Raw genomic sequence first — 26727 nt, 5'->3', positions numbered from 1 at the left:
TGGGGTGCACGGATTTCTTACGCTCTTCCTTTCTGGCGTTCATGGTGTATAAACTTAGGGTATATTATGTGTTGTGTTATGCTTCAGTTTAATCTAAATACATTTAATTGAATACAGGAATTGCATTAAGCGAATCAAGATGAGAAATCACACAAACAGAATTCTAAAGATACAATACATTGGATGAAAGAATGCCAATTAGAATTCTTTCAGAATTGCACATACGGATGCAAAAGACACGCACTAACTTAAAATAATAGACACACTAACTAGTTACGCAGTTGCGGTTCACTAAAATGCATTTGCATTACATTACATTACATTAGTTATTATATTTATCTTTAGTGTATAATTAATTGATATATTTAAGGCATTATCGTTTAAAGTACGATGTTCTGTATTAAAACGTTTGCATTATGCTTTTTGTTAATCATTATTTTAGAGGGTATTAAGGAATTCGTCGTGCCACATTTAGTCGAGCTCTGATATGGATTCCTTATCTAATACAATTTACATTCATTTATTTCATTTTCTAAACATTCTTTTCTTTACTTTCTTGTTTTTTTTTTTTTTATTTACTCACACATTGTTTCACAGCACAATTTCCATTGACAATTGTTTATCTCATTTATAAATAGTATTATTATTGGTTAATTTAGTCGCAAAAACATTTTCTATTAGTATCCGCAGTCAATAAATTTCTGTTCTGTCCATGTTTTTTTTTTCGAAACCGAGAGATTGCACAATGTAAAGTAGATAAGTAAAAGCCATCAGCAGGGTTCTATCGAAATTTCTGGGGATTGGAGTAGTCAAGGAAACAATTCGAATCCATCTACACAAATTCGAAATTAATTTAACATTGCGAATTTCCAAAGTGTATCTTCTTACAGATATTGTATGTAGTATATAAAATATGCCTATCACAACGATCTAAAAAACTACAATATGTTGTTATTGTTACTGTTGTGGTTTTTGTTGTTGTTGCTACTAATGCTTATCGAATAATTAAACTATTCATTCAGTGAATCGGTTTGAACATCTTTTTTCTTGTATAAAAACGATTATTAATCTTTTTTTTTTTTTGTTACTTGGTTTTTTTTTCTCTACGAGGAAAGTACAATTGAACACTTGGTTGTAAGTACAAATAAAGCAGCTCAAGTCACAACTTGCAGGCATTTAGATGGAGAAATTTGGGGGATATTTTGAATTCATTCATTGCCTGGAATGTAGATGCTTTAGTTGCTGTTGCTGTGTTGCTGCCACAAACCGTAAAGCTACGCAAGAGTTTTGTTTTGGAGGAGCATTGGATTATTGCTACACACTAAGCACAGAGGAACATTATTCAACTAGCGGCACAACTACAAGCGTACTGAGGAATCCTCGTCATCCTCGTTGTCCTGGTCGTTGATCAGCTCGTTGCGATCATCATCGATCTGTATCTTGTGATGCGACGTATTCCGCGTGTGATTGCTGTGGGAGGATTGCGCAGATGCAGCTGCAGCCGCTGTGGCGACAGACGTCTCTGGCAATATGCTGTAGTTCAGATCCTTGGAGTTGGTGCGTCGATGCCGCAATATGCTGAGACCAGTGGCTGCTGGTTCAGTCAATGCCAGCTGACTATTCAGATCCTTGGAGTTGTTGCGCGAATGGCAACGTGAACCACCGCCAGCTACAGCTGCTGCTGCTGCCTCCGTCTCATTGGAGTTCTTCAACTTGCCATCGCCACTGACCACATTCTTCAGCAGATTGACATTCTTCTTGGGATTGCTGTGATGCGAGTGCGCATGATGTGGATGCCGCAAGAAGTCCGCATCGAAGCGTATGTTATTGGGCATATAGATCTGATCGTAGCTGTGATTCCGCGAATGCTTCTTCACAAAGTGGCCACAGCCCGTGGTCAGCTCATCGTCGTCATCCTCCTCGGCGCAATCCTGCGGCCGCAACTGATTCTGTATGTAGCGTATGGGCAGCGTGGGATCATCGCGCAGCGTCTTGTGACGCGCATCCTGCGGATTCAGATCCGTCGAATGATTCCGTGTATGCGACTGCAGTTTCTTCAGATTCCTGTACTTGTCGCCAGCTGCATCTGCAGCCGATGCAGTCGCCACTCCGCCAGCCACATTGTGATCCTTGGCAAAGCTACGTATCATTTTGACATCGCAGGAAGCGCTGCGGAAGTGCTTCTTAGACTTGGTCTGCGGCACGTGGCAAGTGCTCGGCACAGGTATCACCTGCCCACACTTGTCGTAACTGCAAAGAGGGATTCGAATTAGTTTTGGTGTCACTTGTGCTGTGAACATTGAAATAGCAGTATGACAGAAAACAAACTATATAAAGGTTTTCTTCGCATTTTCTTTTTGTGATTTGATTCCTTGCACATAGAAATAGCAGACAAACAAAAACCCCTTTTAAATTTGTTGTGTTCTGATTGTTCAACGTTTTGGCTGCACACTGAAATAGCACTGCTATTTCAATGATAATCATATTATCTTTCAATTATAGACGCGATGGTCGTAAACACTGCTATTTCAAAGTTCACAGTTGTATGTGTTCTACTCACCAGTACTCCAGCTGCATGGTGCGGGAATCATTTCGCGAGTGCCGCATTATGTCTGTGGGTATTATCAGCTCTCCGTTGCCGCCAACGAATCCTGTGTTCGGCTCACTGCCTGTCAGCTTCTCCTCGAACACTGCAAAGCAATATTACAATATAATTTTTGAATTTTAAGAACTTATAGTTCCACTTACATTTGTCCAAGCTAATAATGGAGCCAATGATGGGATCGCTGGCATTCAGAGGCTTCATCTTCTCGAGCTGCTTGCGCCTGCGCACTAGCCACCAGTCCACAATGAAGATGAAGAGTGCCACCAGCTTGACGGTGGCACAGAGACCCACATATCTAAAGAGGAACATTTATAAGTAAAAGGAAAATACTTGAATAAGACCTTCACTCACTTGTAGCGGAACTTTTCTATGTCGTAGATAAGACAACGACCGCCTTTTTCTCCACAAGAAGATTTCCAGAGCAGACACGTGGAATCGATGAGATTGCCGAACAGAATAGGAGCGGGAATATAACCGAACAAGCGGAAGATGACAAACTGCATGCCCAGAGCAAAGGAACGTTCCTCCTCGGACACGGATCGCAGCACAATCATGAGCAGCGGCATCTGAGTGGAGGCCACCACGAAGGTCATGAAGAAGAGCAGTATGAGGAAGGGATAAATGGTGCGACAGGGCGTGGCACAGGGGCCAGCGGTGGCCACCGGCACCACAGTCACCTCGGCAAAGTCCTCGTTGGCACTGAGAGCTTGAGCCTGACTGCCGCCGGCGCCACGATAAATGCTGCTTGAAATATTGGCGTGAACACCTGAAAGTGAAAAAGTGGTTAATGTAACAACTAGAGAGTAGTCTAGGTGAGCGACTTACATGCACAATTGGTGTAATTGGAGCTGGAGGAGAAGGCAGTGCAGCCGGCGTGACAGGGACTGAAGTAGGTCAAGCCATTGTTGCCACAAACGGGTTCCACTTCGCTGGTCAAGCACTCGCAGCCAAAGTTGCACGCTGCCGTGAGATTCACCTGGAACGGTTGCTCCAGTGTCGAGCCCTGCTTCGTGTAGTAGGGTATTGTTGTGCCAGCCATTTTGAGATTATCACAACCCAAGAAGAACAACATGGCATAGCAGGCCAAGCAGATCACATTCGTGATCAGTACAAACTGCACAGCGCCCTTCGGTTTCAGCTGGAATCTCTTGAGCACACAGCCGCCAATGAAGATGCCAATGCAGGCGCCGGGCACTGCAATCGAACCGGTGAAGATGTTCGCCTGACTCTTGCCCAGACTGAACTGTGTCTCCAGGTACTTGGGCAGAAACACCACAAAGCCAGAGACAATCATCAGCTCCATGCAGGCGCCAAGGCAGGTCACAATGTACACGGGATTCTTGACCAGACGCAGCATTGACTGTGGTATATCCTTGATATCCTTGCCGTAGCCAGTGTCCACCTTGGGCGGGGATTGTGCCTCCTCCTCTTTGCTGGTCACGGCCACAATCTCCACCTTCTTCACCTTCCCCAGCTCATCGGTGGCAGCCGTTGCGCTCGAGTTGTTGGGCAGCGCCAGTTGGACGACGCTGCTCTTGCGTATCTTCTTCTTCTCGCGCGTCAGCACTTTGGGGAAGCTGAAGAAGGGCACCGCGACCACGAGCAGAATGACGCCGCATAGGAGGAAGCCTCCCCACCACATGCCCACCCAGCGACGATCACCAGGAGCTGTAAAAAAGAAGAATATTGAATTAGTGATGAGACGAAGTAGAGCGAAAATAAAGTTCAAAAGATTCCCTCACATTAGCTAATCTTTATTCCATTCCTTTAAGGGGAAAAAACTAGGTAATGAAACTATACAAGTTTACTATCAATAAATAAAGGAATCGTTTTCAGCATATGTTGGTATTTTTCTTTTAAGCAACTTCATCTAACTGTCTGTCCGACTGTTTATCTTAATCCTAATTCGAAAACTTCTTACGAAACCAGAAATTTTGTACACTTCGAGCATCATATCTATAAATATTATAAATTAGCTGCTAAAAATTTAATTTTGTTTATGAAAATCGTAAATTATCATTTTATATATACTCCAGATTGAATAACTGACTTGGTAAGACCTAGAAGGCTGGAATTTACGCTAACAAATATTAGGCCTGCGAGGGTTTTTTAAAGCTTTTATTGCCGACTGAAATGACTGAGAGAACCATCAATTCACAGTGTAAGCGGTAAGAGCTAGAAATCTGAAATGTATACACAGAATTTCAGCCTTCTAGGTCTTACCACTTAGAATGTGCATTGATTGTTCTCTCAGTGAATTCAGTCAGTATAAGAGATGGCAAAGAGGGGGCGTCAAGTCGCCCTTAAGTGGTAAGAGCTAGAAGGCTGAAACTCTGTGTATAAAGTCTGTCTGCATATATTAAAATTACCGATATTAGAATTAAACTCTTATCTCTTTACATACATACAATTGGTCTGCTTAATAATATTCCGAGCATTATGCTGATATAGATATTAAGGTAAGATCTGGAAGGCTGCAGTTTATACACTTACTTATCGAAATGATGGTGGATGAGAGCGAGTCCATGTGAAAGCTGAGCAGATAGGCGCCCAGCAGGAAGCCAACGACAGGGCCAAAGGCAGCCATGCTGTACATGCAGCCAATGTACATGGATGAGCTCTCGGTGCGCACATGATCGTCCACATAGGTGGTGCCCAGAGTGAAGAGCGGACTGCCACCGCAACCCAACAGCAGCTGGGCTAGGACAAAGAGCAGCACGGGACCCGTGGTGGAGGCTTTGCCCTCCAGGCAATTGTCCTCGCGGAGTGTGTGCGGTGCCAGGGGCTGATTGGAGAGTCCGCTCGAGAGGCGTCCCAGATCCATGTCCTGGTCACGCACAAGAGCGCTGCGGCAAATGTTGTCGCTGGTCTTGTTCTTGATGGCAATGCCGGGATTGGGTTCGCCGGTAAAATGCGGCACCATAAACACCAGCGAGCCAATGCCCATGATCACGGCGCCGATGCCAATCCAGACGGGAATGTGCCGCCGACTACCGAGATAGCTGACAAAGATGACGGTGATGACGTTGCCAATCTCGTAGCTGGACGCAATCAGACCCGAGTAACTCGAGGGGATCTCAAAGCGTTTCTCGATCGTCGTAATCACTGAATTGATGTAACCCGAGCTGAGCGCTTGCTGCATCATCACGAGCAGCGAAAGAAGCAGCACAAAGATCTTGATGCGGGCGAATCTTTGGATGCCATAGGGACGACAATTCAAGATGCCGCAGTCTCGCGAATGAAACTGCTCCTCATCCTCATCATCGTCGTCCGTCCGTTGGTGATCAGCATTGCTGCACTTTCCACCAACTGCTGCTGCTGCCGATGGCTGACGACTGTGGCACTTGAGCACTGCATTCGTGTCCGTCGCAGCTCCGAGCTCGACGCCCACTGCTGTGGTGGCCATGCCCATGTGGGGACCATCTTGGGCGGCATCGATGCTGCTGTCGTCGCCACTATTCGCCTCCGAATAGAGGCCTGTCATCTGGTACATCGATTCCTGTCGCCTGCAAACGAGACATAACAATAAATTAATCAGACATCGTTCGGGGAAACATTCTTCCACTCAATACTCATGACTTTCACTTGCTATAATCCTTAATTTCTATTTGAACTCGATTTCACTATATTAAATACTTTATGGAATACCAAAATTTTTGCGCATTTTTAGATGTGACAACTTATTAAAAAAAGTCGATAGTATGATTAAGTTTGCAGTTTAGCAACTATCGATTAATCAAACAATTGTAATTCTATATAAATTACTTAAATTTATAATACAAATTTCAATTCATTCGGAATTTAAAAGTTCTTTAAACAATCTTACACTTTAGTAAATGCCAATCATGCTAGCTTTGTGTGTTGAAATCCCACTTAACTTTTTTGTATCGATATATCGATAACACCGCGATATGCTAAGTATTTGTCTTTTTTTTTAGATTTTTTGTTTTATTTATTTTATGTAGGAACTGAAATTCAACGCAAATCTGATCAAGAACGAATAGTTTCTAAAAAGACCTCAGAAAATTTAGTGAGCAAAACGAGATTTAATAAAAGATTGAGCTCACCCAGCGTTGACTTAGCTTTTAAGCTGCTTAAATCTGGCTGAAATCGAAATGGAGTTGAAGTTGAAGTGTCGAATCCTTTTTGGCTGCCTTTTGGCCTAGAACTTGCACTTTGCATTGAAATAAATGCAAATGCAAGGACTCAATCCCAATTGCCAATATCCCTCGAAATTCAATGTCAAACAAACAACGAGGGCCAAATCTTTGCCTCTTTCTCTCTCTCTCTCACTCGCTGCGTTGGCAACTTCATGCCACGAAATGTGGCTGCCACTTCGCGGAGTTTGCTGCTGCGGCGAACTGCGTCAAGCGAATGTGGCTCACGTGCCAAATTATTGTAGAATGTCCCTGACTTGAGGCCGCCTTTAAGTGGAATATATATCAATATTTGACCGAGTCGAGTTTGCCGTAATCGACTTGCCATCGATTGTGTCTCGCGTCTTGTGAATTATTAAAGGCGCCCAAGTCGCCTTGAAGGCTTGTCGAACTCTGTCACCGCCCTCTGCCCTCCGCCCCCAGCCCCGCCTCAATCTGCACGCCTAATTGCACAAATAATCGAAGCGAATACACTCGTGAATAAATGTCAAGCGCTGTTTGCTGTTCTCCAGGTGTCATGTTATGTATGCAAATACACAAAGTGCTCGCGTTTTATTCTCTTGCTTTTTTTGGGACACGGAAATGGCACATTTGGAACCTTGACTAATGCCGTGCCATTGCACATTTGCCCTCCACATCATTAATCCTTCACTTCACTTCACATCACTCTGCTCACCTGTGACCTTTGCGATGTGTTGCTCCATCGGCATCGCCTGCAGCTGCTGTAACTGTGCCTAATCCTCCTCCAACTGGCACGGCAGCTGTCACCGCACTTCCTCCCGCTCCTCCTCCTATTGTTGTGGTGGCTGCTGCTGTTGGATTGCATTCCTGCTCGAAGGAGGGATTTGTGTACTGCTCCATCGTGTTTCTTGATTTCGCCGACATATTGTTGCATTTATGTTATCCAAGCTATCGCGTTCCACACTCACGACCATTCAAATCAATTGCCTACGGTCTCTCTCTTTCTCTCTCTTCTCTCCTGCTCTTCTAGATGCAACTCTGGCTAAGGCTTTGGGGCATGTTCTGAAAAGGAAAAGAACAACGTCGATTAGTACTATAATTATATAAGCAATACATTATACTATTAGCTAAAGAAGATATGCTTATCAATCATAAATCAAAGTGAATAACAATATTTTGAATAAGTTTTTTTGCTTTTTCCTGCAAGGTGGAAATTCTTTTATTTTTAAAGGTTAAAGATGTCCAAAGATTAAAAACGAAACATAAATCATTTTATTTTATTCCTAAAGCTTGATGATTCCTAAAGGTTAAAGACGAAATACAAATCATTTTATTTTATTCCTAAAGATTAAAGACGAAACAGAAATCATCTTTGAGAAATCTTTATATTTAAGTGAGCAACCTTCGTAAAATGCTCTCTCAATGTTGTTTATACAAGTTTACTAAATACGGAATAAAATACAAAAGAAGTATTTAAAGTTAAGAGAAACAAGTGACCTTTAGAAAATAATAAATTCAGATTAGCATTCTAAGAGCGCAGTTGGCTGTCAGCATGCCATAAAATAAGGATGTCAGTTAAATACTAAATATTGCATATGGTATATATTCAGAAATCGATATGTATTATATGTAGAGTACATTAGGGCGGTCGCTGAAACTTGTGGGCGTGTTTGCCTGGCTGCTCTCACTCTGTTTTGCTGAGCCGCATATTAATGAAAGGGAAATCAGCAGCTGACGCCTTTTGTGTGGCCAATCCAATACAATCCACTAGCTGTAGCTGTAGCTCTGGCTGTCCAAGCAAGTCCTTCGTGCCGACAAAAGAAGCACATCGCACATCACATCGTATAACGTATGTACTTTTAATAGGAAACGGCGTCATGCTCATCCTGCTGCTTAACCTCCATCCAAATGTAGCCCACACACACATAGATTGTCAGCAGGCAGCCTCGAGAATGTTGACAACTTGAGGGATGTGTATGGTGAGGAAGGAGTGGGGTATGAGGGGATAAGGTTTGCAACACATAACACAGCTAGTAAAGTGTTGGCCTGCTCAACGCCTCTCGCAATTATTCTGTTGCCAGTCAGAGTCACCGTTCTAGTTATTATACTTGTAGTCCAACGTCAACGTGCACAACAATTTGAGGCACAATTAGTCTCGCAATAGGAGCAAGGACCAAGCCACGCACTCCAGGAAGTGAAATGTCTGGGCTTAGTACATCACATTACTCTGACACGAGCTGCGTAGACGCATCTCTCAGATGCTTCTCATGACTTGTCTCATTATCTCTGCACTTTTGTGCCCATCAGACAGACAGCAGTTGCAATTTACAGAATCTAAAGCAAACTTGTCGGGTTCTAGTTCTTTGCGAAGGTTTATCTTTAGTATACATGCATCATATTTTTGTTTGTTCTTAAGTTCTTCATGGTCACTGGAAGGTTCTTACTTATTGTATAAACAAATATAGTACATACATATGTATTTATTTTGTCATATTTCTTAAGGTCGCATCGAAAGAGTAAAGATTTTATGAACTTAGACCTTTAAACACACTGATTTGGTAGGCCATCACGAATAATGTAGTATTCTTTAGTATAATGTTGTTGAGCTTGGTATATTTTAGTATTTTTGTCTACATTCACTAATATATAAATGTAGTATATAAGTATAAAAATTCTGCTTTTGGCATATTTTCTGAATTTTTGGTATATTCATTTGCACATTTAAGATATTAAATCTAAATGTTTGGTATATTCAAGTATTTTTTGTGAATTTCAGTATGTATAGATATTAAATATAACCTTTTAGGATTGTTTCAGTATTTTTAAGTTTGTATATTTAAGTATTTTTTCGACATATTTATATTTATATCTAAAGTATAGTATAAAGTGTATTTTTATTCAAAAGTGTTTACCATACTATCTTGAATTTAATCCTTGCAACTGTGCTTTAAAATCTATTCAAGCAATAACTAAATTTATATCGCTTCTCATTTTTAATAATCAGTCAATTTCAAGCTATTTATATTTCCATCATTGATTAGCTACCAACGAAGCGTAAATTTTCTTCACCCACTAACTTAATTACCTAGATATATATTAGTTATCTGCCCCTCAATTTCTTAGTCTTTATAGTGTATATCAATCAATCTGTAATTATATCTATATACTCGGCACTTTTCATTGCACTTTCGCTTATCGATTGGCAAACGACACAGACACAAATACAGAAACACAGAAACAGCACAGATATGAGGCACATCAAATGGCCAACAGGCGACACACAACGTTGCACCTGCTGTTCCTCCACAATCACAATGGCAATCGCAATCACCAACGCCTCCCCTCCCCTCCCCATCTGTTGGTTGTTCAATCTGCTGCACTTTCCTTTTGATAGCCTATATAAATTGCATTGCATTGGGGGGTGGTCGAGTCGAGACTAATTGGAGATTTGGCTTGGCCTAAGCTGTAGTTATTCCCGCCCGGTGCTTAACCGTAATTTACGGCTTCCAATCTGACCCATTTACTAGGCAAATGCCCCAGCTAATGTTGTTCTCTTCCTTCTCCCTTTCCCCCTCTCTTCTTCTACTCTATTCTCTATCTTCACCGTTGCTTTGCAACTTCAGCTCAGTGAACCAGTTAGGCAATTATGTACCTTAGCATCGCATGTAGCACTTCAGTGGCCCAAAACTGGGACTTCAGCTCACATATTGTACGAGTTTTGATATTCTATTTGGTCGTTGCTGTTGACCCACAAATGCTTCAGCTTATTGCTTTCATGTTACCCAATTTTTGGTGTCACTGCAAAAACGAAAGAACAAACTTTCAGCTTATGTCGCATCTCTCACATCCAATGACAGCATTTTGTAATCTCTCTCTTTTTGCCTTTCTGCTGCTCGTCATTCTTTTTTTTTGGCAAGTAGCCAATGCAATGATGCCGAGTCCCTAGGTTGTGACCCCCAAATGGGATTATCACGAAATTAATTAAATGCATCCAGCAAAACATTGATAAATTTCAGTTTGTTATTGTAGCGTAAAGTGTCCAAGGAGAACTTAGGGAATGGCATTTACAAGTGTCAATAATAAAATTGATTAAATTTAAATTAAAAGAAATATATCAATATATAAAAAATTATTTACAAAGAACCACAATTGAAGTTTCAAAATATTAAGAGTAATTAATTGAATAAGATGGAGTAAATATTATATCAAATTTCAGCTGCTTATTTAATAACAAGTAAAGTAAAGTCAATATACTATATTCAAAATATACCAGACTGACAGCCAAAACAATAAAGCAAATACAATTATTTCTTGAATAATTTCTAAGATTTTTATAGGTGTATTTAGTATATTTATATACTACTACATCAAAATATACCATATAAAATATATCAGATTGGGAACCAAAGCAATAAAGACTCATTTTATTGCATATACAATTATTTCTTGAAAATTTCTAAGAGTTTTATCTGTTGATCAACAATATATATACTTTTTAAGATCGTAGAAGGTTTGTTCTGCCTATATAAAGTTATAATACCCATCTACCCAATCAGTATTTCCTATGTATGTACTACGTATATCTTCCTCAAGTATCTACTGCATTTACACAATCATCTAATCAGATAGGAAATGCGCCATGGAATGTTAGATAGATGAAACATATGTGAAAAAGTAGAGAACACGTTCGTGTAATTTAGTCAGAGTGCAGTTCCATTTATTTTGCTGTGGCCAATTAAAAAGATAATAACTCGAACAAGTTCAATTGCAATCGAACTCACATAACATTAACCCAATTAATTGCAGTCCGAAATTAAATTGAATAATACGTGTATTAATCAAAAAAAACCATCAGCTAATTATTAAGGAACCCGATCAGAAACAGGAACTCACATTTCTGCAATTGCTCCAGGGGAAAGTAAAAAAAAGAGAGTTTACATTTTGGGGCCATTAAAGATAATGTAAGGCATTAAGCCACAGTAACTTGACTTGATCGGTTGTTGAGAGAGCTGAACTGAGATGAGAGATGAAGCAAGTTTTCATCATCATCATCGTCTTTTATTATGAAACGCAAATTGCAAAAATTGCGCAACTTGGGTGCAGTTTTTGTGGCCAGCAAAGAAAGTGGAAATATTGCAAAGCTTTAAACAAGTCATGTTTATAACACGTTTCGCAGACAGAACCATATATCCAGTCTATGGTGGAATAATAACCATAAATGTTATTAATTAAAGTACGAATAAGAGTTGTAAAGATGTCAAACATAATTCATTGTCTCGCCGTTGTTTTCGAACCCGGAAAACTTTGTTGTTCAGCCTTCTTAATTAAATGACTTTATATATAGAGGTCAGAGGTATTTTACAGCAGTAATTGAATTACCCGAAGAACTGTTTGTAAATATTAAAGCAATTAAAAGAGATCAGCTTAAAGTGTGTAAAACATTTTGTGATGAAGTTGAGGAAAACTTTTAAGTTAAGCGAATGCGTAAAACTATTTTGAATTCGTAATCTCGATCTGGAATAAGAATTACTTCAATGTCAAACAAAAGTGTTGTCAACAAATTGCATTTAATTGGCGTTAAGTTTATAGAATTCTGTAAAACATTTTATGATAAAGTTAAAGAACAATTTAAGAGGCTAAGCGAATGCGTAAAACTGTTTTAAATTTGTGATCTCGATCTGTGAAAAGTTCAAAACAACTGTGATAAAAATGCTGTAATATTTAAATACTCTGTATTACATTTTATGATGGAGTAGAGGAACAATTTGTAAGGTTAAATGAATGCGTAAAACCGTTTTAAATTCTTGATCTCGATCAGCAATAAGTTGAGGCAACTTAGATTCAAATTCTGTAATATTTGAGAACTTCAATGCCAAACAAAAGTGTTGTCAACAAATTGCATTTAATTGCCACTAAGTTTATAGCATTTTTTAAAACATTTTATGATGAAGTTAAGGAGAAATTTTAGATGCTTAGCGAATGCGTAAAACTATTTTAAATTCTTGATCTCGATCTGTGAAAAGTTCAACCAACTGTGAAAAAAATTGTGTAATATTTAGCTACTTCAATGCCAAACAAAAGTGTTGTCAACAAATTGCATTTAATTGCCACTAAGTTTATAGAATTCTGTAAAACATTCTATGATGGAATTCAGGAACAATTTTGAAGCTAAGCGAATGCGTAAAACTGTTTTAAATTCTTGATCTCGATCTGTGAAAAGTTCAAAACAACTGTGATAAAAATGCTGCAATGTTTAAATACTCTGTATTACATTTTATGATGGAGTAGAGGAACAATTTGTAAGGTTAAATGAATGCGTAAAACCGTTTTAAATTCTTGATCTCGATCAGCAATAAGTTGAGGCAACTTAGATTCAAATTCTGTAATATTTGATTACTTCAATGCCAAACAAAAGTGATGTCAACAAATTGCATTTAATTGGCATTAAGTTCATAGAACTCTGCATTAATATTTGATCAGTTCAAGGCAGCTTAGCAGCATTTAATCCAACTGCAATCGACACTTAAACTGCTTCGCTTAACGCAACAATTAATGAATACTTTTGTTTATTTCGGTGGAAAAACCAATCCGAATGCATGGAAAACTGTTACAGTTATTGACTAACAGCTTGATTTGAATTGTGTATTGTAGTATTAGTATTTGTCAAACTATTTGTATTGTTAATTAAGCGCAAGTCATTGTCTTGACACATTCGATGCCATCAGCGATTTTTGCATAACTTTATTTTCGACTCAACCTACATCATAAGCCAAATTGACGCATTGTCAACGCGACAGAGAGAAGGTGAAGCGGAGGGAGAGAGAGAGAGTATAACTTGGCCTTCAAAGCTGGCCAAACGAGTCTCATTACCAATGACCACAGACAGAGACTTAAAAGTCTTGTACCGGTTGCAGAAACACTCCCACATGACAACATGTTAGATATAGAGAAGACGGAGGAGGAAGAGGAGGAGGAGCGTTGAATTGGACACAGTTCAGTTGGCAATTATTCACTTAAATGTTTGTCAATATGCTGTAACTGGTTAACCGCACGATTAACGGTGATCAACTGTACCTCAATTTATTTATACACTTTTAACCCGAAATTAATCGAGGTCAGCTGCAGAACAAAGACAACAACTTATCGTCGGTCCATTCAACTCGAGAGCTGAGAAGAAAAGCAGATGATGATGCTGCAAGACAAGTCTCAAGATTCAGAGTCTTATTCTCAGTCTTGAATAACATTCACATTCGCATTCGCATAAAGCAGCCAAGTTAACGATCTTTCTCTTTTGGGGTCTCTTGTGACTCTTATATTTTTTTGTGCACAATTAAAAATAAACAAAAACAATAACACTAACGAGTGAGAAGAAAAGTCCAAAAGTCAGCGACAACAACAATTACAGTTGCGAATATATATTTCAGTGATTCAGTTAAAAACGCAGTCAACTCTGCCTAAGAGGATTAGCTTCCAAGCACAGCCAACGACTTGTAATCCGATACACTCCATCTAACTCACCTCCTCTCTTTCCTCCGCCTCCTTCTCCGCCTCGTTAGGCTCGACGAGACATTTGGGTGGGTGCTCAACACGTCAACACTTCGAGAGAGGGAGGGGGAAGCATAGAAGCCCCAGCTCAACGGGTTTTGTTGAATTCACAAAAGTCCAAAGTAATTGCACGAGAGTGTCTGAATTGCAACAAATACCAGAAAAAGGGAACAAATGGCGAATGGGGAGGAAACTTAAGAAACTTGAGATTGCAGCTCACTTTGAAATGAGTCGAAAGTCGAGTCGAGTTGAGTTGAGTTGAGGCAACGAAACCCTCCATTGACCAATCTGACTTTTGTGGCATTTCTTTTGCTCACACCGGAAATATTTAAACGCCCAGCCAAGTTGGCTTATTAGAAACTTCATTAAATATGCAGCTAAACTCTTAATGAATCTAACTCAGCTGCAACTAGTTTTAGTTTTTGGGCAAAGTTCTTCAGAGAAAGCTTAGAGAAAAGAAAAGTCTTTTATCAACCGGACCTTTGACAACAGTGCAAAGTTTTCTCGTAAATAATATAATTTATAAATCTATTACACAAAACCCAGCAAATCACTTTCAAATAAATTGTGCATCCGCAACAAAATGAATTAGTTTTGATTTATGCAATATACAACTTGATTTTCACACATTGATTATTTCATCATCATAAAGACGCACATTAAATATATACAAAAATATATAATTGCTTAGCTTGATTACTGAAATATGGGTCGTAAAGTCAAGAGACTCTCTAATCGCTTGACTTTACTTATCACAAAATTAAGTTGTACTACGATTGTTTTGAATTATATTATTTATGTGAATTTCTTTAAGCGCAGCTAAATGCAACGCAAAGCTGTCTTGAAAAGTGAAAACTTATTGAGCGTAAAATAGTATCTGGGACACACTCATCATTCATATCGAATCAGTTTGTCACACTGGATTAAGCACAGATCTGATAGCAAGTTTTTGTTTAAACAACTGTTTTTTTTTGTGTGTTTTGTGTAACTGAAATCGAAACCGTTTAACTAAAGGCAACTGGGTGAAAGATATAAAGAAATATATGGGAAAAAAATGATAGATTAAAATCGTTTACAAAATGTGCTCATTTCCTTTCCAACTTCGCTGGAAATTCACTTTTAATTTCGACGTTTTTTTGTGAGACATTTTTCAAATGTTTCGAGTCATTGTTGATATTTGCACACAGACAGTAAAGTTGGCCCAGTGAATTGTAAATTGCCCCAACATAAATGTGTACAAAGTGAGCGCTAATTGTGCGCTCTTCTCTGTTGTTGTAGATTGTGTCAAGCGAGTGACTTTCCGGTCCCCGAAGACGCTGCTTTGTTGACACTGAGCTGAGGAAAGAAATATTATGCGTGCCCTCCCCAGAGAGATTATCAAATCATCAATGTCAGTGACAACAACAAGAAATAAATAAATAAAAAACATAGTCGAGGCTATGCAGCATTACATGACACGTACACATACATTATAATATTGTGGTTAGGTACGCAGTTAAATAGAATATAGCACACACATATTACGTATACGTTCGTAAGTCGGGCATAATTCTAATTGTTTAGTTTTCGAAATGTCCGCAGCGTTATCAGCGTCGTGTTTATACATTATACATTATATTTTTGTCGTAATTGCCTCGGGGGAAATACGAACTAGTATTCTATTTGCGCAAATGGGCTTTAAAACACAAAACAGAATAACAAGTATACGAACAGTAGTACGTAGAGAAGAAGAAGTCTTTCAGTCTTTGTCGCCCTTCTGCAACATGTGCATAATAATTATCTCGAGACGAGTTCCGCACGCTCTTATCAATTGACAAATGGAACACTTTTCACTAACAGTGCCTGGCAATTATCATTTATCACTCCGCCTTCTATTATCAGCTCAAATGTATCTCTCGCTCTTGCTCTCCGAGTTCTGGGAAGCACAAAAGGCAGAGTAAATTCAATTTATGAGATGATGACCTGACAACACAGAAAACTAGACTTAAATTCACATTTTATTATACCCGCTACCCATAGGGTAGAAGGGTATTATAACTTTGTAATGTAAATTTTGTTGCGAGATAAAAATTTTTGAAGTTATTTAAGAAATTTTTTTGTATGGGAAAATACGCCTGTGTAACATTCTGGTATATTTTCTATTCAATGGTATATTTTGAATGTATATAGCCTTCGGCGTATTTAGTATTTTTATAGCATATTCATTTGGTATATTTACAGACTAATATCACATTTTTTCTTGTACACCATATCTGGTATATTTTGTACTTTCTGGTATATTTTGAATATAATACCCAAGTATATACTTTAGTATATTTTAGTATTTTTTCGGTATATTAATTTAGTATGTTTAAAGAATACTACTGCATTGTTTTGCTTTTATTCAAATAGATAGCGGGTATCTCACAGTCCAGTTTTCTAACTTGTTATAGTTGAATACCTCAATAAATACGCATATACATATGTATATACCCATTTATAGCTTCATCTTTAGTGGGTATTTTAAAACGGCAAAGATGTCACATTTTTGGCTTTGTGAAAGTCGCTAGTTGGTCTCTCACTAGTAACACACAAAAAAAGGCCACTAAAAACGAATCATCAAAAGCGTAGAAGAAAAACAAGTTTTTGCAAATTAGCTTCCTGTATGCGAAACGCACACGATTATTTATGGACACACTAGTGAATACAACAACAGCAGCAACAACAACAACAACAACTCATACATATTCAGGAACAAAGTGAGTGTGAATGCATTGCGAATCAAAAATTGAAGCTGTCACTGCAATCACATTTTACTATACACAAATTAAAATTCTAAAAGTGTGAGAACAATAAAGGAACGAAACAATTAAACAGCCACAAATAAAAGTGTACACAAAAACAAAAAAAAAAGTAAATAAAAGTGAAACACAGACGTAGACTCTGGCTATGACACATGCTCCCACAACCTGCTGCTGGACACTTGACAACCGACTCAAACAAGTTTCTTTATTTGGTACTTTTTCAAGTGGCGTTGAAAACTTTTGTTTTCGTCTTTTTGTTATTGTGCTTTAATGACCTTTACCATTTTAGCCAAGCGGCACTTGAGAATCGTAGCTGTGTTTGTTGGCAGAAAAGTTGTGCAAAGTGGAGCAAAGCAAACTTTCGAGATTACAATTTGTGCCTTACATCAGTGTTTCATCAGCATTTCATCAGACTTGCATCCGGCAGCTGCCTCAGGTTCATTGAACGGACAAAGACTGAAGAATAAGAAGTACAGACAGACAGACAGACGAAGAGAGAGACAGGGAGAGAGAGAGACATAAACATAGGGCGCTTGATCCGCGTGCGTGATCCGCATCGACATCGACAACTGATAGAGATATAGACAGTGGAATTACCCGCAAAGGACGTGACATCGACATCCATCTACTGATAAAACCGTCGTCACGCCGAGTACTTGGGATGCAGTAGAAACATTGAAAATGAGCGCCACATTTTGCATGGCAATTAGTTTTTGCCAACGACTTACGTCAACTTTAAAACTGATACTTTCCTCACACAACGTGAAGAATCTCTTAAAAGCCACACTTAATTCTTGATCGTCAGCTGAAGCGAATCGTAACTCAAGGTCAGCAAACAACTTGTGGCTTTCACATTCTAGAAAAAACATGTTAACTGCGCTACTATTAAAATGCATACATGGCTCTAACATAATTGGCACGTTGTAATTGTAGACTTAATGCGCGGAATGTCAAAAGTTCACAGCAATTATCGTCAAATTATATTTTGTTTGAGTGGCGCGTTGGAAATTTTACAAAGGCGTTGATAAATTGGCGGCACTTGAGTTTAGCGAGTGGGCTTTTCTTGACAGGGTGGCAACACTGAATTAGTAATGAGCATTGTTAGTATTAAAAGTGGAGTAATGCCACATTTACTTTAAAGTAAATGTACTTTTGCTAGTATTATTTATGTTTCCAATTTAGTATTTTATTACAAATCCTGCACAACATTCCCCCTTTCACATATTTGCATTTCGATTATTCGATTATAGCATACTTTTGAGGTAGTTATCCCTAGATAAGCCCCAGAGCAACCACTTGGCATGCAAAGCTGCAATATTTTAAGGGGTAAACAACGCTCTCGGTGACGTCAAGAATTCAAATCAATGCATTTCAGTGGCGGGGACAACAAAGTCGTAAACTGAATGTGCACAACATTCGCTTCCCTATCAGAAATAGACAAGCTCGTTGAATTCGTTGTATGTGCATATTTGAATCTGTATTCACAGTTGTTGTACTTGCTGTATTCATATGCCTACTATTGATACTCGGTCGGTATCAAGGTCTCGCAATGCCACTTGCAGTTTGACGTCACGTTCGAGTCTCTTTTTCTTGTTCTTTATTTTTTTTAATAACAATAGCAATAAAACAGAAGTAGCAGTTGTGAGTTATTATGCATTGTCTTCTTTTTATAATATTGTTTACTGAACTTAAAAATTCTCTCCTTGGCTTGCTGGATTTATCTAAAGCCCGGCAATATTGCGGCAGAATTTTACAATCGTCAGCTGGGGAAATTAATAAAAATGTGCGTCAATTATTTTTTTGAAAACGTAAACAAACGTGAGCGAGCCATTGTTTGCATTTCTTTTTGCCATTTGTTTATAAAATATGCAATGCTCTCTTGCTCTTTTTTTCTCGATCTATTTCCATATAATATACATAATTAGATTAGCACTAAAAAAAAAAAAACAATATTTGAAAAAACAAAAGCAGTGAAAAGACACAACAACGGCGATGACAGTGTCAAAAAGTGTGTGTGTGTGTATCTTGGCACGTGTTTAGTACAAAAGTGTGTGAGTGTGTGTGTGGGCACTAATACAAAAATAACTTTTAGCTTGCACACTCACACACAACGACACTCTCGCCTCAGCAACAAGCGACAACAAAAGCGTTGTAGGAGGCTGGCAACGCGACGCGACCCGCATTGAGATTATAAATACATTTACCATAAAGACAACAGCAAATGCGACTAACAAAAGCCAGAGAGCGAGAGAGAGAGTGAGATGAAGAGAGAGAACAGAAGCGACCACAGTTGCTCTGAACTCATAAATTTAATAATTTTACACGACAGTTGATTAATTGAAAGAAGGCTGCGTGGGCCAGCATCGGGATTCAATAACCATGCGACGTTTTATCAACGCATTCCCGGAAACTTCCATAGTCTGTCATTTTTAAAACGGAAAACAGTAAAGGGATCAACACAATGGTAAATTACCCACTCGGTACACCTCAAAATAAATACAGACTAATTTAATTTGCGTCTAATGAGCTCTGTGCTATTTCTGCGTTCTTAAATCTTACGCATTATATTGATTTTCTGAGATTTAAAAAAACAATGAATGGGGTTTGTTTTTTATAATATGTAAATTCAATTTGCAAGAGAAATATTCTAAAGTCCACACATTTTGAAATTGATTTTCATGCTTCAAAGAAAAAAAATTATTTTTTATGCATATAATAAAATATCATTCTTCAATATTTAACCATAAAAAATACGGTCCATTAATTCTGAAATTAAGAGATTTATAGAATTTGATCGAAAAATTTATTGCTAGCTTTCATGCAAAGAATTTATAAGCAAAATACAATTTTATTCTATTCGAAAATATGGATTTTCATGCTTAAAATTATGAAACTACAATTCGATAGAAAATAAACCATAAATATATTATAGAAATCTATAGAATTGGAACAGACAATGTGAAAGAACAATTCAAAGAAAGTATAATTGCAAAATTGTATTTTGTTTGAAAATTACGAAACTATGTTTTATGAAACTATAAGAAACCGATTAATAAATATACCATTTAAAGAAAAATATACCATAAATATATTAAGGAAATCTTAAGAAATTCAACAGACATTTTGGCAGTACAATTTAGCAAAAGTATATTTAGAAAAATTGTATTTTGTTTGAAAATTATGATTATAACGAATATGCTTTACACTAAAAAATATACCATAAATATATTATGGTAATCTACAGAATTTGAGCAGACAATGTGAACAATTAAAAGCAAGTATAATTAAAAAAATTTTATTTTCTTTGCAAATATAGAAATTTAAAATTGTAAATTTTAGAATATTACTAATAAATATTTTTTCTATATATAAATATTATGTGTACTGATAAATTTCAACACAACTTGCTAGCAGTCATAGATCTTCATTATCATCAATAAAATGTTGTCAATCTAAATAAATGGATTTTCATTCCACAAAATATGGAACTTTATTTATGAAACTATTAGAATATGTGCTACTATATATGTTTTAATATTTTTGCAGTCTTTAAAGTAGAACATCTCAAGACATTTAACAGAATGTTCTTCCAGCAATTAGCAACAACAAAGAGTAAGCTAAACATCTACTTTGTAGTCCATTACGCCCAAAAGATCTGCCAGCAACAGGGTAGAGATAGAGAACTCGCAGCTGCTGCTGTCATTGCAGTTATATGACTCCTCCGAGTTACGTGTTTATAAATGCTATTTGCCAAAGAACAACAAACAGGGAGTGAACTGATTATCTAGCCAATGATGCCCATGGCAAGTGCCCAAGCTCACAATACAACACAACAAAACACAAATTACACAGAACAGAGAACACATCACATCTTCCATTTAAGTCGTAAGCGTTTTATCTAGACACGACGGCCACAAAAAGCTAAAAAGCTTTGCGGCTAGTGAAATGTGAAATGTGTGTGTGTGTTTGTTTTCGTGCAACTTGAGAAATTAACCAACAGTTTGTTTATTCAACAGCACTAAAAATATACCAACCAACGTCTTGGAAGTAAGATCTAAGAATCGAGTGAACTAAGAACTAAGATACAAATGCATTTCCTAAACCAAACTGACAATGATCCTCCAAAAGAACAACAAACAAACTCCTAGAGATTACACAGAACTACGCTAAACACTTAAAAAGCGAATTAAGTAGAAATATTTTCTTTTTTAGTAACTGAATTTTAGCTAGATTACTTATTCAAATGCTGTTCCCATTTCGATGTGTACTTTGAATATATTAACTGAAATGTGTAATATATTATTAAGCATTCACATTAGCATCTGTTGGCATTAGACCGCAAAGACAACAACAAACAAACACTCACTCTGAACACACATAAATAATAATAATTTGCCATTTTATTAATGATTCCCTCAAGCGCACTTCACACCGATTTATGGCTATAAATCCCGAAGGGGGGCAAAAAAAAAATGCAAATTTCTCAATCGGTTATTAACAACAAAATGTGCAATGAGGGTTTTTTTCGCTGTTGTTGTTGTTTTTGTTGTTGTTTGATTATCATCTCATTTCCGGCATGCAAAAGGTGGAAAAGTCTGAAAAATCTTTTAATTGCGTTGCGTTTCTCATGCAGTTGTTTATAATTTTTTGTTGTTTTCCCTAAATAACTGATAGATAAAACATGAACATGAGTTGACCTAAAAAAAAAAAAGAAAATATTGTAAAACTCAAACATGCGACAAAAGTAACAGCAACAAATTCGTGCACATTAAAAAATTAAATAAATAGGTGAATAGCTGCGCCCTAAATCTGTACGAATCGCAGTTGGCACAGCCAGAGATACAAATACAGTCACAGATAGAGATAGAGATACTTGTATGCATAGATAGATTCACAGAGATACGCACAGAAGTTAAATTGTTGTTGTACTCGCTGTGAACTTACACGAATTTATTACTATTATATGGTTTGTGCTGTTTTCTGTTATTGTTGTCACCCAAGTGGCATGTGTGCACAGATACCCTGTAAAAGGCAGTTGAAAGGGGTAGATTGGAACTACAAAGGGAAAGTGAAGTAGATAGTTATTAGTTCATTCATACGTTCAAGGGTTTACAGGGTATGATTGAGTCTAAAATAAATGCACAGACACCCTGTATAAAGCAGTTGAAAGATAAAGATTGAAGCTGTAAAGGGAAAGTGAAGATGCTGAGAGGGAATATTATTGTTTTCTAATTTATATATTCAAGCCTTTACAGGGTATGACTGAGTCTAGCATGTATTGAAGTATGGAATTGACAGGCGAAAGGTGTAGATCGAAACTCTAAAAGGAAAGTGAAGTAGTTGACAGTAGAAATATATCACGAAGGCTTTACAGGGTATGACTTAGTCAACCCTTGCATTCAATGCACTTCGCTGTCGAATGATTGCAAAGTAAATAAGCGTAGTTATTTTTACAGCGTGAGCTTCAATTACTGGGTATTTCACAGGAGGAGTGTGTGCACAGACACCCTGTAATTTGCAGATAAAATGGGGTAGATTGAAACAACCAAGGTAAAATGAATTAATAAATGCAGCTGATAGAGAAAAGGGTTATTTTCTAATTTACTTTACAGGGTATAACTAAGTCTAGTTCACTTTGATGTCAAATGATTGCAAAGTAAATAAGCGTGGTTATTTCACAGGAGGAGTGTGGATACCCTGTAATTGGCAGATGAAATGGGGTAGATTGAAACCACCAAGGGAAAATGAATCAATAGATGCAGCTGATAGAGAAAAGTGTTATTTTCTAATTTATATATTCAAAACTTTACAGGGTATAACTAAGTCTAGTTCACTTTGCTGTCAAATGAATGCAAAGTAAATAAGCGTAGTTATTTTTAAAGCAACTAAGGGAAACTAAGGGACTAACTAACTAACTAACAACTAAGGGAAAATGAATGAATAAATGCAGCTGATAGACAAAAGTGTTATTTTGTAATTTACTTTACAGGGTATAACTAAGTCTAGTTCACTTTGCTGTAAAATGTTTGCCAAGTAAATAAGCATAGTTATTTTTAAAGCGTGTGCTTCAATTACTGGGTATGCGGCAGTCAAACACAGTTCATTGTGTTCTGTCTGAGCTTTTCTCGCTCAAAAATCACGCATTGTTTTTATTATTATTATTATTTAGGCAGCGTCACCTGCTTTCACCCGTTTCGCTGAGAATGAGAAACGAAAACAAAACCCGATTATGAAAATGAATGAAATCTGCTCGTCACTGCGTCTCAGCTATACCCTGTAACTTGAATATAATATCGCATGCGTATCTCGGGTATTTTAATGATGCGCGTTCGTGTCTTCGGCATTTGAAGTGTTTGTCGGCCACCCATAAAGTAAGTCTGCCAGCTAATTAAGACCAAAGTAAACCAGACCAAAACAGATTCATATAAAATGTAAGCAGTTTGTAAACTGAAAATTTTAAGTACTAGCTTAGCTATTTTTATGTGGTTTTAATGACCACTCAAATGGAAAATTTAGACATGTGCTTGAAAGTCCAGGCTAAACAAATGAAAGAATATTACAAAGTGCTTTTCACAAACTATTTTTAAAGCAAGTTTCAATATAAACAACTTTGATTATTATGCTTTTTAAATGCAAAAGTTGTTACATCACATGGGGGAAATGTAAAATGTTCAACAGTTTATAAAAAACATTTCCTCAACATTTTCCCAATTTTATTTATCGTATAAAAAAAAGAAAAGCTTGCGCTTTTACTCGTAATTAAACAATAGAAAAACTCATTCGATGATTACAGCAAAATTATGCTTGTTGTATAACTTAATTGCGCTGGAAAACTCTCTCGACCAACTAAATGACCAACTGAATAGGAAAAAGCTAAAATACTCGATGATTACAAGCATTACCATTGGGAGTTTATTGATACCACCTGAAGTACTTTTGATTGAGCGAATGTTCTGCAGACGTTTACCGACTCTCTCTTTCTCTTTCATAACGGATATTTTGTGGGCTGACAAACAATTTTCGGTAGCTTGAAGTTTTTCCATTAGGCCCGGCTGTTATAATCGATTTTCCACACATTTGCCATGCCATGATTGTTGGCACGGAGAGCAACAACAACAAAAAACACACACACAACATTCTGGCAGTTGGTAAAGTTATTCATTTCACTAGGTGAGTGTGCGAGTGAGTGTTCGCATGAGTGTGTATGAGTGTTTTTCGTGCCCCATCGAATCATTTTGGCCGCTTAGACTTTGGCTTTCAACAACAGTCGTTTGGTCTGCTCTTGTGACTTTTGTCAGCCCCGAGTTTGATTGATATTTGGTGTCACACTCTTTTATTACAACAATTTTTGGCCGACATAACCCCACGCGTTTTTCAAATCGAAAACAAATCACGTAATACCACAGAAAATAAAAATAACGTGAAATCAATCCATTGTAATGCTAATGAAACCATTTCACATACGTCTTCATATCAATGTTGACGCAGCTTGCGCAAATTTATTGTTGACACTTTTCGAAAAAAGAGAGAGAAAAAACCATTCAGGGACTGTTCGCAGAATTATGACAACAGTAGATTCGCCAACTAGTTCAAATATCAAGTAACAAGAGTTTTTTAGGGTAATTATTCTTTATGTTCAAGACCTCAACTAAAGTTTAGCATAGTTTCTGAACCAAATTGAAACTGAAATTATCATTTCAGCTTAAGTTTTTTTAATTTAACGATAGTTTCTGACTAATTCTGAACCAAATTAATCATTTCAGTTTAAGTTTTTTTATTTTAACGATCGTTTCTAAACCAAATTAATCATTTCAGCTCAAGCCTTTTTAATTTCATGATCTTTATCTTTAACTAGAAATCTACAGGCAGTTCTATTAATTTTATCTTTTCCTAAAACATCTCATTTGGCAATTCTACGAAAGACCTTCATAATTTGCGAACTTTTATCAACAAATGCTACAATGCTTAAATAAATAATTCTCAAGAAGAATCACTCACCTTTCATACCATATTTTATGGTTTATGATGTATCTAAAGTTGTATCCTTGGACGATCGCTGACAGCTGTAGACTTTTTTTTTCACTTGGAATAATTGCACATTTGTTTGTGTTCATTGAGTTCTATTTGATTTTTTATTTGCAATTTTCTGTGCATTTCTTCTTATCTAATAAATGTGTATAAACAGTTTGTGGTTTCTTTTTTTGTTGTTAAACTACACATGTATTTGGCAATCATAAAAATAAAGTTTGGTTGTTGTTTGTGATTTTTGTGGTGGTTTTTTTTGTAGTTGTTGTTTTTGCTGAAAAAATATGTGGATGCTTATTTATTGCAATTCTTTAGAAGATATTTCAAAAATAATTGTTTAGATCATGGCAAACCAAACTAAATGTGGTCGGCACACACAATTACAGATTATTTTTCTTTATGTGTGTGTGTGTGTGTGAGAGACTCGGTTCAATGAATAACTCGAGCGAACGAACGAACGAAGAAGCGAGCAAATGAGCGAACGAAGCGAACCGAACGAAGCCGAACGTACGAGTGAACGAACAAAGCCGAACCGGTTTTAGGTTTTCTTAATGCTGCCAAATGAGATACACAAACACCGTTAGATCCGCGACTTGATTATGTTGATTTTTGCATTTTCGGTTACGTGCGAAATTGAAGTTTCGGCAACCGAGCCCACCACCAACAACAACAGCAGCAACAACAACGCTGCGCTGTCAGCTAATTGCGAGCTCCAAACACGTGGGGAACTGGAACACAGCCAGGGAACTACTTAGCAGACAACAAGAAAGAAGGAGAGAGAGAGAGAGAGAGCGAGAGGCAGCCAACCGCAAGAAATGGCAACAGCTGCACGAATATTGGGCCACAATTCAATATAAACCCAACTACACACACACACACACGTTTCTTTGCGTCAGTGTGTGTGTAAGAAGTTACCAAATGAAATCACAGCTATTGTTTTTTTTTTTTATTTATAAATAAGGTGCAACTGTTTTTTACGCCTGAAATATTGTTAAACAGAGGCCCGCTTTTAGTTGACTTTAAAGTTTTCTCACTCATTTCAATTTGTTAGCAACTCTGACGTTTTGCTTCGCAATTAGACAAAGAAATTTTAAATGTTCCGCATGTGTTAAAATTTAAAATACAAAAAATTAACAATACCTAATAAAAACTCCTTTCAGAAATAAAATAAATTTTGCATATTATTGTTTAAATATTCATACTCATTTATACAAAAGTGTGGTTTTTTAATTTGTTCTCCGAAAATAACAAACTTTTTATTGTTTTCTTTTTTTAACTTGCATAATTTTCAGGTATTGTCCCGGATTTTAATAATGCTAATTTTTTGGGGAAGATAAATGGGTGACATTTCGAAGCTCTATTGTGCATTTTAATTCAATATTATACGAAAAATACATATATCTATGTATATAATACGCAATTTCTAGCTACTAAGTAGAATGTCACTTTCAATTAGAACTTAGTTTCATTGAAATGATCAATATTGTCAAAAAAACTTGTATGATCTATAAATATTCTATGGATAGATCACGTTTTTGCGATAATGTTAATTTCATGAAATTATTTAATATTCTTTTTTGCAATTTTATGATGCCATGAGACAAACGTAAAATGATGACTAAGTAGTTTACTGTTTTAGAGAACAGGTAGT

The 26727-nt window shown here is 37.2% G+C and overlaps 1 protein-coding gene across 3 annotated transcripts; it reads right to left on the bottom strand.

Moving 5' to 3' along the window:
* Positions 1-552: 552 nt before the first annotated feature.
* Positions 553-25348, bottom strand: LOC117565922 (solute carrier organic anion transporter family member 5A1). 3 transcript variants are annotated; one of them, XM_034245294.2, is made up of 8 exons: positions 25050-25348; positions 7439-7785; positions 5099-6111; positions 3431-4273; positions 2957-3371; positions 2749-2900; positions 2561-2690; positions 553-2250 (listed from the first exon to the last, which is right to left on the bottom strand). In XM_034245294.2, exons 2-8 carry the CDS (start codon positions 7645-7647, stop codon positions 1359-1361), a joined length of 3654 nt encoding a protein of 1217 aa, XP_034101185.1. In that variant the 5' UTR covers positions 7648-7785; positions 25050-25348; the 3' UTR covers positions 553-1358. The 3 variants fall into 3 exon arrangements, with proteins under 3 accessions (XP_034101185.1, XP_034101186.1, XP_034101187.1); XM_034245295.2 differs by lacking the exons at positions 7439-7785; positions 25050-25348 and adding an exon at positions 6432-6579; XM_034245296.2 differs by lacking the exons at positions 7439-7785; positions 25050-25348 and adding an exon at positions 6178-6200.
* Positions 25349-26727: the final 1379 nt, after the last annotated feature.

This window comes from Drosophila albomicans, chromosome 2L, assembly GCF_009650485.2.
Source record: "Drosophila albomicans strain 15112-1751.03 chromosome 2L, ASM965048v2, whole genome shotgun sequence".
NCBI lineage: Eukaryota > Metazoa > Arthropoda > Insecta > Diptera > Drosophilidae > Drosophila > Drosophila albomicans.
The sequence above is the reverse complement of the archived record's forward strand: the minus strand, read 5'-3'. Positions and strand labels throughout refer to the sequence as shown.